Raw genomic sequence first — 13068 nt, 5'->3', positions numbered from 1 at the left:
CCTTGCATTATGGTAACATACAGGTTCTGTTCTTAAAGCTCTCCCCTCGTATGTCTTGAAAAACAAAGTAGCCTAGTAAACACTGACTGCTGTCAGCAACCTCTTACAGGAAGATGGATTTTTTTTTCATAAAGTAACACCTGGAATGGTGGTTCTTAGGTAAAACTGGTTCCCTGTTTAATGATGGATCTCACTCATCCTTTGAATAAGGAGCCAATGTTCCCCAAAACACTCTTATAGTAGGTATTACTGAGTAAGAATTGAAGACAGACATTGACAGGGTCAGGGAACTTGATACCTCTTCTGAGCATCTTATAAAAGAATCCCTAATTGCTAATCTTAACTATAGTTATTACATTGAGGAAAAAGAGTGGCACAGAGGCCAGTTTTTCTTAACTGCAGATGGTGTAAGACATTGAATACTTGATGATTATACCAGCAACTTTAAGGAGTTTGCTGTCTAAATGATGTTTGTGTCTGACGTAGGAAAACTTAAGTATACAGCAGTAGTTAATGTATGATTACCTGTAAGACAGTCTCATTAGGAACAGATGCAGCCATGCTTATCTTGCCAAGAAGAGCACTTCGTACAGGTCCTACCTCACTGTTTTGCGTGTGCAGTACATATTAACTGAATTGCTACCACAGTGTTGACATTCTTAAATCCTCTGCATTCTCAAAGCAGTTGAACTATAGCTGTTGCCAACAACTGATGGAACCAAGTACCTAAGTGATGGCTTTCAGTGATAGCTTAGTACTACTTGTTAAAGTGACAACAGCAGCAGTTACACCAAATAAACTTGAACTGTGTTTTTTTTAAAAAATTATTTACTAAAATAAACAAGTACATTTTCCTTTTCAGTATAAGTTACATAATTGCATACATTTTTAGCTCTTTCTAGGTGCTTCTGGTAATAAGGCGGCAGCAGCAGGCAGCTAATGACCAAAACTGTCAGCATTGCTCGGTACATGAGGAGTCAGTGCAAGGTTGTTATATTTTCCAGCAATACATATGTTTACTGAATACAGTGAAGGTGAACCTCATTTTTATTTGATACAGCTCAAGCAGAAGTGGACTCTAGTGCAATTCTTGCTTATGGGAAAAGAAAGCCTGTACAGTAAAATATGAAAGATGCTCAAACCATGATTTCTTTACTGGAAGCAGTTAATAAAACACTTAACTTACCTATGACTATTTGTGCTTCATAAAAAAAAAAACCCTTATACAGGTAATAAACTAAAACCTCATCTGTAAAAGTTCTTCTCTGTAGAATAGTGCTCACTGCAAGACATAAGATGTTTCAGATCTGCTTTAGTGGTCAAATCCATGTGTTATGACGGAAAAATGTTTCCAGCAGAAATAACCCTCTTAAAACAGCCAGCTTCCTGACAAAAGGAAACTGGCAACTTTGAAATACTCATTCCCTTTCTCTGTTAAAGAACAAGCCCTGACAAAGGAGAACATGTGTTAAAAGCTATAGTGGCACAAAAATCAAAACTGGCCCCTGGGCAGGTTCATCAGTTCAATACCCATGTTCTCTAGTTCAAGTTTATTCAACGTGGCCTTAACGGACCATATCAGACTACTAGAGGAGTACACTGATCACCTCTTCCATCAGTCTTGGTTTAAGTCAGTGAAGCATAACGATCATGCAAACTTCTTCTTTGTAGCTGTAAATCGTTCCATGTACTGCAAAGAAAACAAAAAAAAGTTAAGATTCAGAAATTAATACAAGATTCACTATTGAAAGCAGCTAAGGGTCTGCTCTTAGACTCAAAAGGATTCTGCATTTAAAGTATATTTGCATTTCGCAGACACAACTATTACAGTTTTAATTAAAAATAACTACAAACAAAAAATTCAGATTAATATTCTAGAAAGTCCTTCCAGTGAACAGTCAGATTTCAAGTGTTAAGGATGAACTAACGTTAAACAGTTAAGAGTGCTGCATAGTGGGAAGTATCTGTTATTTTTTTGTCCTATCAAAGTGAAGACTTACACCTTCACATACCTGTCATCATTAGCTACCCTTCAAAAGATGCTGATGAAAGAACACTGATCCTCAATCCTATGAGAAAGTTAATCTTTGAAGAACTCTTGAAATTCTTTTCAGAGGTTAGTTACGAATCCAGTACCAGCAACAATACCAGTAGACTGTACTTTTTTTCACCAGCATAAAAGCTTAGTGTTGTGAGAAGGTACTGGGTAAGGGCTTCACCAGAAGCTCCATTACAAAAAAACAAAACACAAAAACAACAAAAAAAAGACACAAACCTTGTCATAACCTTCCAGTTCTCTGAGTTTCTTGATTTCAAAGAGGTTACCTTCTACTGCAAGCAGTGAGATCTGGGAATCACTGAGGATACTTTGAGGAAGCATGCTGAGTTCTAGACAGTTTTCTTCTAAACGCAAGACTTTGAGGCGTGGACAGTGGGAGATCTGCACTGAGATCTGGGAAATCTGGTAGAAATAAAAAAAAAAAGAAATGGGATTAAAATGTTAGTGATCCATGATTACTTAAAGTGATTTGTGTTTCAGACTAGTATGAAACAATTACCATGTTGTAAATATAAACCACACTAATAGCAACTACTTTACAATGCATAAGCAACAATGATAATGGTCAAAAAATCCAAGTAACTTCTTTTTCTTCCATTACAGGCAGCATACACATCTGTTTATCAGATTCCTACTCAAGAACTGTTCGAGTAATTTTTTGTATGATTGAATTCAGGATTTGTTAGTTAGTCAAAGCAGGCAGTTGGATGTATCAATACACAAATTCTAGTTAGGATCCCTCAATTCTGTTGCGTCCAGCAGGTGTCTTTTAGCTAAAAAGTTTTGGTAGTCTCAGCTTATGTTCTATGGATGTACTAAGTCCAAGATAAACCATGTCGTACATGAACATGTCCATAATATCTCAGTTACCAGACCTGATTCTGGTTCAAATTGAGCTCAATAGCCTGCAAGTCTCCCACGGTGTCAGGTACGTTTTGGATTTGGTTTTTGGAAAGATCTACCACATCCAAGTGGCGAAGACCACAGAGTTGTGTAGGCACAGTCTGAAGCTGGTTTCCAGAAAGGGTCAGAGTTTTGAGAGCCGAAAGTTGTCCAAATGCAGCCGGTAGCTGTCTCAAGTGATTGCCATTCAAGTGTAGTGTTTCCAGTTTTTTCAGTTTACACAGCTCTTCAGGTAAAGCAGCTAGAAATAAATGACAGAACAAAGAGATTACCTAAACAAAAACCAGTAAAAAGTTCATACCCATTTAGGTCAAGTAAGCTTCTGCACAGAAGACAGCACTATATTACGGTAATTTCTCACAGGATTCCTCCCCATTCTCCAATAAAGGCACAGATCCCTGCACAGAAACTTAAGCCCACTAATAACACATGCTTTTTAACCATCTTCCATAAATATTTAAAAAATAATCTGCAGACAAGCCAGACTTTGCCTTTTCCATAGGCTGAAAATACTACTCTGAGAGGATTTTAGACTATCAGTTGTACTCCTTACTAACCACTTTGCCAATGTATTCTATGATATTTGAAGTATCACACAATTCACAGCTTCAGGTCTACTGCAACCCTTTAAAGGTATTACTCAACTCACTCAAAACTAAGTTCTCATACTTAGTATCATGTCCTAGCATATAAGCCTTACCACATAAGCTCTGCCAGTGTTCATTCATCCCTCATTCTACCTACACACATGTATAACCTGTAGCACCCCTTGAGTTTCACTATAGAGTCACAAGAGGTTTGTAAATTACATTTGTTTTTCAAAAAGGCAGATAATACATAATTAACGCATAAAAAAGTTTTTTCACCTCATCCTAATTTTTCCATAAAGTTGGACATTTGTCCAATAGAAACCGTAACAACCACTGAATGGCCAGCAACATTTTCTACAGATAATCTTCATTACCTATTCTCTATGCAAGCACTAAGCCACCTGACACTGTTAAAGCTTCAGATCAGAGAAGTCACAGCACGGAAACGTTTTAGGGTTTTAAGTACTTACGTGTCATTGTAAAACTGATAATACAAATAAGTTGGCAACTACGTTTGAAGAATTTATGGGTTTGCTTTTTTTTTTTCCTGTACATGAATTCCAAAGATTTCAGTTTAGGTGACTAAACTCCCCATTTACATCCTGTGAGAGTTACATCATTAAATTTAATTTCTGATCAGAGAAGTCAGGTTATTATTTTAAAAATCTGTGGAGATATTAATTAGCAGGCATACTCAGTTTGTTGTTGTTTAGAACAAGGCTCTTCAAAAAGGAAAATTTTCCAATGAGAGGTGGCAAGAGCTCTATTTTGTTGTTTGACAAGTCTATTGTCCTTAAGTTGCTTGTTAGCTTCTGCAGATCTTCAGGAAACTATGGGGGAGAAAAAAGATACAGCATTTAAATAATTGATACAGCTTCAAATGTTCAAGTTACACAGCTTAAAATTGTAAGTGAAATTTGTATCACTGTTACCTACTGTCATATGTATCACAATGTCGAGTCACCACAATGTGCAACTAAGTTGGCAAATCTGCTTAATACATATTTTTAGAAATATTTTTTCATCTGAGGAAGGGAAAAAGGATATAAAGGAGACAGTCTAACATATAGGAAGAGTAGGTTTTAATTCAAAGAATTTAAGTTAAAAAGGGAGAAGGAAGAAACACGGGCTTATGTTTCAGTCCTTTTGTGTGTTTCTCTTAAACGTACCTGTCATTTAAAAATATTCTACAGCTAGTTAACAACTCTGTATTTTAACAGAGTGTGATTGGGAAATTTTTCTCTTGCTTTCCTTTTTAAATAATTATGTAAACCATTTTCCTTATTCTTATTTACATCCTGTTCCACTTTAATCTGCACTTGGCACTAAACTGAAAAAAAGAAAAACCTTGCAATCACCCTCAGCAAGTCCTGGTCAACACACCAGTGGTTTTGATTCTCTCTTGGTTTAGCAGAGGAAAAGTGAAGAGAGAAGGTAGGACAGTGGAAGAAGATACTTTTAGAAAAGTCATGGAAAATTACTGCAATATATTTGGGCTATCCTGTGAATTGTTACATGACTTATGGTTCCAAGACATTCTGCGTTTTTCTGCAGTTGAGTCAAAGTCAAGACCGTTTCCGATACAATAAATTTCAAGATGCTTGCAGCCCAGTGAACAGCTGTACAGACTATTTATATGACTACAATTAAATGCAACATAACTATCTAAATGTAACAAATTGTGGAGTATCTTTCTAGGTAACAATACAGTTATAAAATTTACATTTTCTCCCCTCAAGTTTACAGCCCTTTTTTAAAAAGCACAACATCATAACTAGTACTTCTTGAACATGCATGCACTCTAAAGTATAAGCTCATAAGCATAGAAATGCCCTGACAGACAAATACTCAATCAGATGACAGTGCAAGCAAAAACCTGCTCTGCAGAAAGGAAAAAAAAAAAATCTTGAAATAACATTATCCATCACTATTTATGAGAAATACACGTACGCATTGCATTATGACAATGAGGTGAGAATTTTCTCCAAAAGCGCCAGTCATGCACACAAACAGCCACGTTTCCACTACAGTTCCATTACCTCTGTAAGTCCCTTTCCCGTTAGCTGAAACACACCAGTTTTCTGTGCTGTCTCCAGGTGAGCTTTTAATGCACTATTTCCCATCCTAACAGTTTTCTGTCAAGTGTACAGACTTGGAGTGATAGTCTCAGCCACTTTCTCTCAGTTATTCCGCCCTAGAGAAGTGCAATCCAAGGTCTCTGTGACAAAGCAAATGTAAAAAGTCATTTTACGTATACCATCTTCAACACTACAAGCATTTCAACGTACTAAAGTGTTTCACTGCTGCATTTTCATCTCCCTCATAATTAAAAAATATAAAACTTAAAAATATTTCCCTAGGTTAAGGTGCCTTCGTTATAGCAGTTTGAATATTTAAATGATGCAACAAGTCTAGTTAAAACTAAGTGGAAAAATTGCATACTTTCCACATTTCGCACCTTTCAGGGCCCAGCCAGTGAAAAAGATTCTGTGAAAAGATTCTCCATGGAGACTGGCCGTGATTTTAGTGGTATCTACCAGCACTGACCTGCTGACCAAACTACAGTTTTATTTGCTTATTTGGAAACATTTGTTTCATTTAGAGACTTGGCTCCTTTGCTACGACATCCGTCTCCCGTAACTCCAGCAGGGTTTAATCCTCAAGACAAACTACGCCGGGTTACTGGCCGAGGGATTAGTGTCAGGTCTGTAGCCGGGAGGTGGGGAACAAACCCCATTACAGCACGTAAACAGCCAGGATGAGGAGCCCAAGAAGCACTCCCTCCCGCGACGGCTAGAAGCGGGTCAGCAAGACCCTCGGCAAGGGGCGAAGCCAGCAACAACCCGCTGCAGGCCCCGGTTCACCCGCCTCAACCCCGCCCCTGCCCCACCGCGGCCGCTTGGCCCTCGCCCCGGCCTCGCCACCGCCGGGATCTCTGGCGGGGTCAGCCCGGCCCAGCCCGACCCGGTCCAACCCACCTGTACAGTCGCATACACACCGACACTCCACGGCGGCGGAGGCCCTCCCGCACCCTCCCCCGCGCTCCAGCTCTGCCTCCACCCTTCCAGAACGGACGCTCCGAAAGCACTTACCGGCTTCCCCGGAACCAGACGCGTGTCATTCTTCACCCCTTTCCTGTCACACCCAACATGGCGGCCACTCTGCGGCCATGAATACCACCATCCGCCCGGGCTCCTGGGACACCCAACATGGCGGAGCGCCGCCGCCCTGCTTCTGTAGCGACGGCAGCCGGCAGATCCAGGCCCCGCGGGGCGGTCAGGCCGCTGTACGTGCCAGTGTCGCTGAACTGGTGGCGATACGCGAGGGGCGGAGAGGAGCGGAGCAGCGCTGGGGCCTCTTACCGCCCCTGGGAGCTGGGGCAGCCCACGGCGGCGGCCACCTTGCTGGCGCGGTGCCTGGCGGTGGGCGTCGTGAGCCAGGTAAGGGCCGGCGGGGGGGCCTGGAGGAGGGCCGCGCTGGAGGTGGTTGCGCAAGCTGGCGGCGGCGGGGAAGACGGCGGCTTTAACAAAAGCTGCCTGTGCCGGAGGTTTTGGGGAAGCCGCGGCTCGGGGGCTGTGTCGCAGCTCTTCCCTTTCCCTCTGTGCCCGTCCTTCGAGTGCATGTCTCCCGACGGCAGGTGCGGTGCCTCACGCTCAACCGTCGGCTGGACAGGCCTGTGCTTTGGTGCCTTGTCCGCTACGGTGCCGGTTCCTGTCTCGGAATAGGATCGCGTTGCAAACGCTCAGCCGTGTCCCTGTTTGTGTAAATGCTTGTTAATCTGAGAGGCAGAGAAGTTCTTCCCTTGATTGTGGGACCTCTCACGTTCTTGGCTGATGGCAACTTTCCTTGCTAGGGAATAACTGTACCTCCTGGCGGGTATTTTTCTGGAGCGGAGACATGAGGGGTTTTTTATGCCCTCTAGTGCGTTCCAGCAGCATGTGAGCCAGTATCATTGAGAGTGCTCTCATACTGCCTTTTATGAAATTTTATTTTCACTCCTGTTCCATTTTCCCCAAATAATGCATGTATTTTACGAGTTATTCGGATGCAATTTACTGTATTGCATAGTACAAGAGAGTAACAGTAACTTTAGACTATTAAAAGCCAGTCTTGAGAATTTGTTCAATACGTTCTTGTTGCTGCTGATTGCATTTTTTCCCATTATTTTCCTTTCACAGGAGGCATTGGATTTAAACTGTAGAAAACCCTCATGCTTTGTGAAATTCTCAGAGATGGAAAAAATGGCAAACATTCAAGCTGAAATCAATGAGGTATAGCCTTTACTGTTGTCAGTGTACACTCAACACTTCAATACTTAGAGCTAATACATGTCACCTGATGAGGTGTCAGACTGATGTGTGTTAATGTTTCATGTTTTAGGTTTTTTTTAACAGTTTACCAGGTGGCACTTTTTCGCCAGTGGACTGAGTTGTCATAAAGACAAGAACAATATTATGAAGCTACATTTTTCAGTATAACTGGAAAGGCGCAGCAGCTTGCATCTTTGACTGAAGTGTTACCTGAAGTTCCCTGAAGAAACTGAAGAACAAATAATTCATAGTTTACTTACACTTACAAAAATGCATTTCTTTATAGGCAACTAGACCATTTTATTGGTTAGCAAGAGAGAACTTCAGTTGCTTCCTACTACCTGAGTTGGCTGTTGGCCCACTGAGCAGTTGTTAGCTGGTACAAAAACTGTGTTTATTAAATTGCACAATGCAGGCTCCAGCACCTGCAAAGCCTTACTGCAAAGCAGCATGACAAATTCACCATTTACTTTTTGGAGAATGAGTTCAACAACCATCATCATCCTATATTGACCGGCAGAAGGAACAAACAGTTTACAGCTCCCAGGAAGGTGGCTGCTTAGTCTCCTTTGCTGGAAGGTTTCACGTGCAAAATACTCTCTGTGACTAATGTTCAATATGCTATGAGTGAAGCAGGTTTATTTTTGTCCTCTTAATGATCAAAAAAAGCAAAGCAACAATTCTCTGTGCGTCTTGAGAGACTGATATGTCATCCCCTTCTGTACTTTCCTCCATCTTCTCTTGTCTAGTCAAAAATGACTACAACTCTTTCAGCCCCAAGAAGGTATCTGCTGCTCTTGTACTGGTTTATCATTGGAAAGAATTAAAGCTAGGAGGTTCATCTGAGACAGCTTCTCCCACAGCTAAAAAAAACCCCAATCTGCCAGAAGAAGGAGACTTTGGGCTGAGAGAGTTCTTGAGTAGAATATAGACTACTTTGTAGGAGATGTGAGTTTCTGTGGTTTAGGAATGAATTGCAGGATCTGTCTTTTCCAGCCCAAATTCCCAATAAATCACCAACTACTTTAGTTGGGTTTGGTTTTTTTTCATTTTCCTATTGACCAAAAAAGCCCCACCTAGTAATAGAAACACCTAAGAGAGCATGGTAGCATGCTGTCATGCAAATGCTCACTCTCACACACACATACACACTCTCCCGCCCTCCTTCTTTCTCCCTTTTTACTTCCTCCACCACCCCAAGAGGGTCAACAACATTTGGGTAAGTATATTAAAACTGCATTTTAATTTGATGTTCTTATTTTTGCAGAAGAAGCTGAAAACTGAAATTCTACAGTTGGAGAAGGAGACAGCAGACATTGCTCACCCTTTTTACCTAAGTAAGTGCAGTTGTACCCTAGGAAAAAAAAGAGTGTTAAATGACTTCATCGGCAGATTAATGTTTCATCTGTCTAAGTACGTGACAATTCTAGAAGTTATTGCAGCTGTCTCCACTGGATAGCTTGTTAGAGGTTGCAGGTGTTTTATTAGCCCCTAAAGATTGCTTCCATACTATTTAAACTTGCATTCTCCACTGTCTCAGTAGAAGCTCTGTTCCTAACTCATTCTCCAAAAAAGTTGTGATTGTGCATGGTCAGCTCCCCAGGGTCAGTGGCTCATCAGGAGTTCTGAGATCATCAGTAACCTGATTTGCTTCCCTTGGCCTGCATGCTACTTTGCTGTTTTTCTAGTAACTTGCTGTATTTCTACTGCATCTGTATGCCCCTAAAATTAGTTGGATTTTTATTTTAGTATTTTGGGAGCATATGTATTCAATTCTTTTTTTATTTCACACTTTTTCCCACAATTTGATGGATACTTAAAAACATTCTAGCTTGTTACTGCTGTGTTAGCCTAGTGAAATATATTGTAATATGTCAATGCTATGGTATAATTTAAGAAGTTGGTTTCATCTCGGAGATAGTTTACTTAAAACCATAGATAATGTAAAACAATTAACAAAGCTGTATCTCTAAAAGGTAAGTATGACCACTTTGAGATGCATGCTGATATGAAGTCCCGTATACTCCAACAAAATATAAACTTTCCAGTGCAGTAGATCAGGCTTTTTCTTTCTGTCTTTCTCCAGAAGAAATTTAGCTCTTGTTTTAGCACGACAGTAGTTTCAACTTTGCAATTTTCTTTTATAGGCAAAAAATGTGATATTTTGCAAGATATGAACAGACACTTGGAAGCTGTACTGAAAGAGAAGAGAGCTCTTAGGAAGAGGTTGATAAAGCCCAGATGTCAAGACAGCCTGCCTATTGAGGCTACTTTCCACAAGTAGGCATATAGAAAGTAATTGTTCTTTCTTTGCGTAAGTCCAAAGTAATTTGAACTAATAGGCAGTAAATGTCACATGCTTTCATTCACTTTTCCATTGAGAAGAATAGAAATAAAAAGTGGTAGCAGAACCACAGCTAAAAGCTAGTAGTTTACTCATTGCTAGATTCATAGAAAGGTAGTGATACATATTTTTATTAATACTTGCTAGGTTATTGGTCTGTTTTTCTGAATATTACACAACAATTTGTGATACATTGTTTTAAACAAATGTGTTAAATGCTTGCTTCATTATGCTTCTTCATAGGTAGGAATTGTTACTTTAGCATTTGATGTCTTCCTTACACAGTACTTGTTTTAAAAATACAGTCCTTCTCATGGTCTAAAAATCTAGTCCAGTTACTGAAAAAGTGCATATTTACTTCTGCAGTTTCTGCCCTACTTGTTGCTGAGAGTCATAAAAGAAGTGTAATTGCAGATAAATTAATTAAATGGTTAAGAACTCACATAAAACTGGAGGACCAAGAAAACCCACAGGGGAAAGAAATAAGAGCTTGGAAGTATTAAATCCTCATTGTTTTGCACAACTTCTGACTAGGGAGCTCATTCTTGGTTACAGATACATAGTAGAGTTGTTGGCTGAGGCTGTGAATTTCATTGAGAAGCTTGAAAGCCATTTGCAGACCATAAGAAGCATCCCTCAGATTCCAAATGTCATGAAGAATATGGTGAGTAGCAAAAGAACTGTCTCCCGCAGCATTAAGAATTCAATGCTGTTTTGTTCCTTAGGCTATTTTTTGCGTCCTGCGAGAATTACAGGATGTATAGAGATGAAATCCAACTCTTTTCTGCTTCAGGACACTGCTTTGACAAAAACAGAGGTGCTCTTGATGGAGTTGGAGGAGCTGGCAGAACAAATACTGAAGTGGAGAGAAGTGCAAAAAGAAGTATACTCTGACAGCATCTGCAATACTGCTGAATTGGACTTTGGCTTGTCTTTAACATAACAAATCCTTTTCCTCAAATGATGCGTATTCAAAGAACTACATTTTATGGTCTGCTGTGAAAACTACAACATAGTTGTGCTTTGATCCAACAGGGACGTTGTAGGTAGTTTTTATTTCTGTTCTGATGTAACAGTTCTCCAACTATTAAAAGGAAGATAAAACAGACAATGAGCAGTAGCTTATAGGAAGACGGACTACAGAGAAGACTGTTAAGGGGTTCCATTTTGAAATAGGATTCCCTTGGAGCCTGTATCTTCAATGCAAATTTGTTGGGATATTTCTCGTGCACTTGCTATAGTGTCTGTATTCATTTTTATAAGCATCTTGTAATACACTGTGTTTTGTATGTCAGTATAAAATGTCAATAAAAGTACTAGATTTCAAGAGCTCAGGCTCTTGCTTTTTATTTTGTTATAAAGTCCTGTAATTAAAAGAACAGTGCAAAGTCTTAGGTCACACACACACAGAATCACACAGAATCATTAAGGTTGGAAAAGACCTTTAAGATCATCAAGTCCAACCATCAACCTAACACCACCATGTCCTGAAGTGCCACGTCCACACATTTTTAAGGTCCTAGCTTATGCTTCCATAGCAGTTCCAACCAAGAAATTAAACTAGTTTTAAGTTACAATTTATTATAGCTATGATATGGTTGTGTGGGAAAGCAGGGAATGGATGCGGTGATGTATGACAGATCTACTGATTTGCAAACCACCTTTCTATGACAGTGATAAATATATTCTTCAGTCTCTCCTTTTCTGTTACTTGCCCCTCATCTTCAGTGCCCCCCTTAGACTAAAAGTCTTGTTCCATGAGTATGTCTGACAATTTAGCAAAAGCATTGCTTGTTCAGTTTGTAGCCTTAGTGACTTTTTATGTCGTGGAAATATTTGTTGGTAAAATGTCACTGGCCTGACATCTGTAAACCAGGACAGTTGGTTGTCTTTGGTGGTTGTCCGGTTTTGTATTCAGGATACAGAGCAAACTGGTAGTGGTGCAGATGTATTCCTTTCTACTGTTGTATCGTTTTTGTTCTCTGAATTCTTCATACATCCAACCTGTTGATTTCTATTTCTGAAAATAAGAGCCCTTTATTTTTTTAAAGTAACCACTAGGTGGCTCAGTGCAACACAATTTTCACTAGTTTATTTGATTCGTGCATAAAAACTTAAAGTAGAATTAAGGAAGAAATCTTTAGTTCTCTGTTGAGCACACTTTGATCTGACTTACTTGTAATTGGTCTACTCTATATTTGAAACTTTCTGAGAATCCCATTTAAACGTTTGTATATGACATCGTTCTGCTGGGTGTGATGACAAGGAATATGGCTTAACAATTCTCTGGTAGCTGATGTTGAGAAAAGTTAAGAGGATAGAAACAACTTGGATTAAGTCAAGCAGAATATCAGTAGACAGTGTCTGAGAATATAAACTGGCTTTCAAGTCCCATAAACTTTAACATGATCTTTGTGTGAACACTTGCTGTATGTCATTGCAGGATTTGAGTCTGAAGTCCCACATCACTGTCATTTCAGGTGTGGAAACGAAATCTTCCACACAATTGCAGAGGAGCTGGCACTTTTACTGAAAGTGCTTTGCACGTTCTGTGAAATGGGAAGAAACAGAATCCAAACTTTTGGAATCCTAGTCCTGCGCCTCTATCACAGGCTTAACATCTGTCTCACATCATTGTCTTACAGTGATGCTTTAGGTCAGGCAAATTAAAGCTGTTGTAATTTAATGCTTCCAGAAATAGGATGAACACATTTCTAGTTAGTTTCTTCATTAGAATTCCTTGAAATGAAGATAAATATGTATTTTAGCCATGTCCCAAAGAGTCAAGCATATTTTCTTCTTTTACTGTATCCATTAATGGAGAGTTGACTGTGGAGTTGGTAGAGTTTTTAGCTAATACCA

The 13068-nt window shown here is 39.8% G+C and overlaps 2 protein-coding genes across 2 annotated transcripts; one reads left to right on the top strand and one right to left on the bottom strand.

Annotated features, from left to right (window-relative positions):
* Positions 1-1540: 1540 nt before the first annotated feature.
* LRRC57 (leucine rich repeat containing 57) lies at positions 1541-5866 on the bottom strand. Its single transcript, XM_082000280.1, has 5 exons — positions 5592-5866; positions 4247-4382; positions 2935-3203; positions 2276-2461; positions 1541-1690 (listed from the first exon to the last, which is right to left on the bottom strand). Exons 1-5 carry the CDS (start codon positions 5673-5675, stop codon positions 1649-1651), a joined length of 717 nt encoding a protein of 238 aa, XP_081856406.1. The 5' UTR covers positions 5676-5866; the 3' UTR covers positions 1541-1648.
* An 859-nt stretch (positions 5867-6725) lies between these two features.
* Positions 6726-11149, top strand: HAUS2 (HAUS augmin like complex subunit 2; the record flags this gene model as incomplete). The annotated part of the gene is made up of 6 exons (XM_082000158.1): positions 6726-6992; positions 7731-7823; positions 9130-9199; positions 10010-10142; positions 10762-10870; positions 11000-11149. Coding segments are annotated over 6 exons (822 nt in total), but the record flags the coding sequence as incomplete, so codon positions are not given.
* Positions 11150-13068: the final 1919 nt, after the last annotated feature.

Source organism: Phaethon aethereus, assembly GCF_964289735.1.
Source record: "Phaethon aethereus genome assembly, chromosome: 5".
In the NCBI taxonomy this organism is placed as follows: Eukaryota; Metazoa; Chordata; class Aves; order Phaethontiformes; family Phaethontidae; genus Phaethon; species Phaethon aethereus.
The sequence above is the reverse complement of the archived record's forward strand: the minus strand, read 5'-3'. Positions and strand labels throughout refer to the sequence as shown.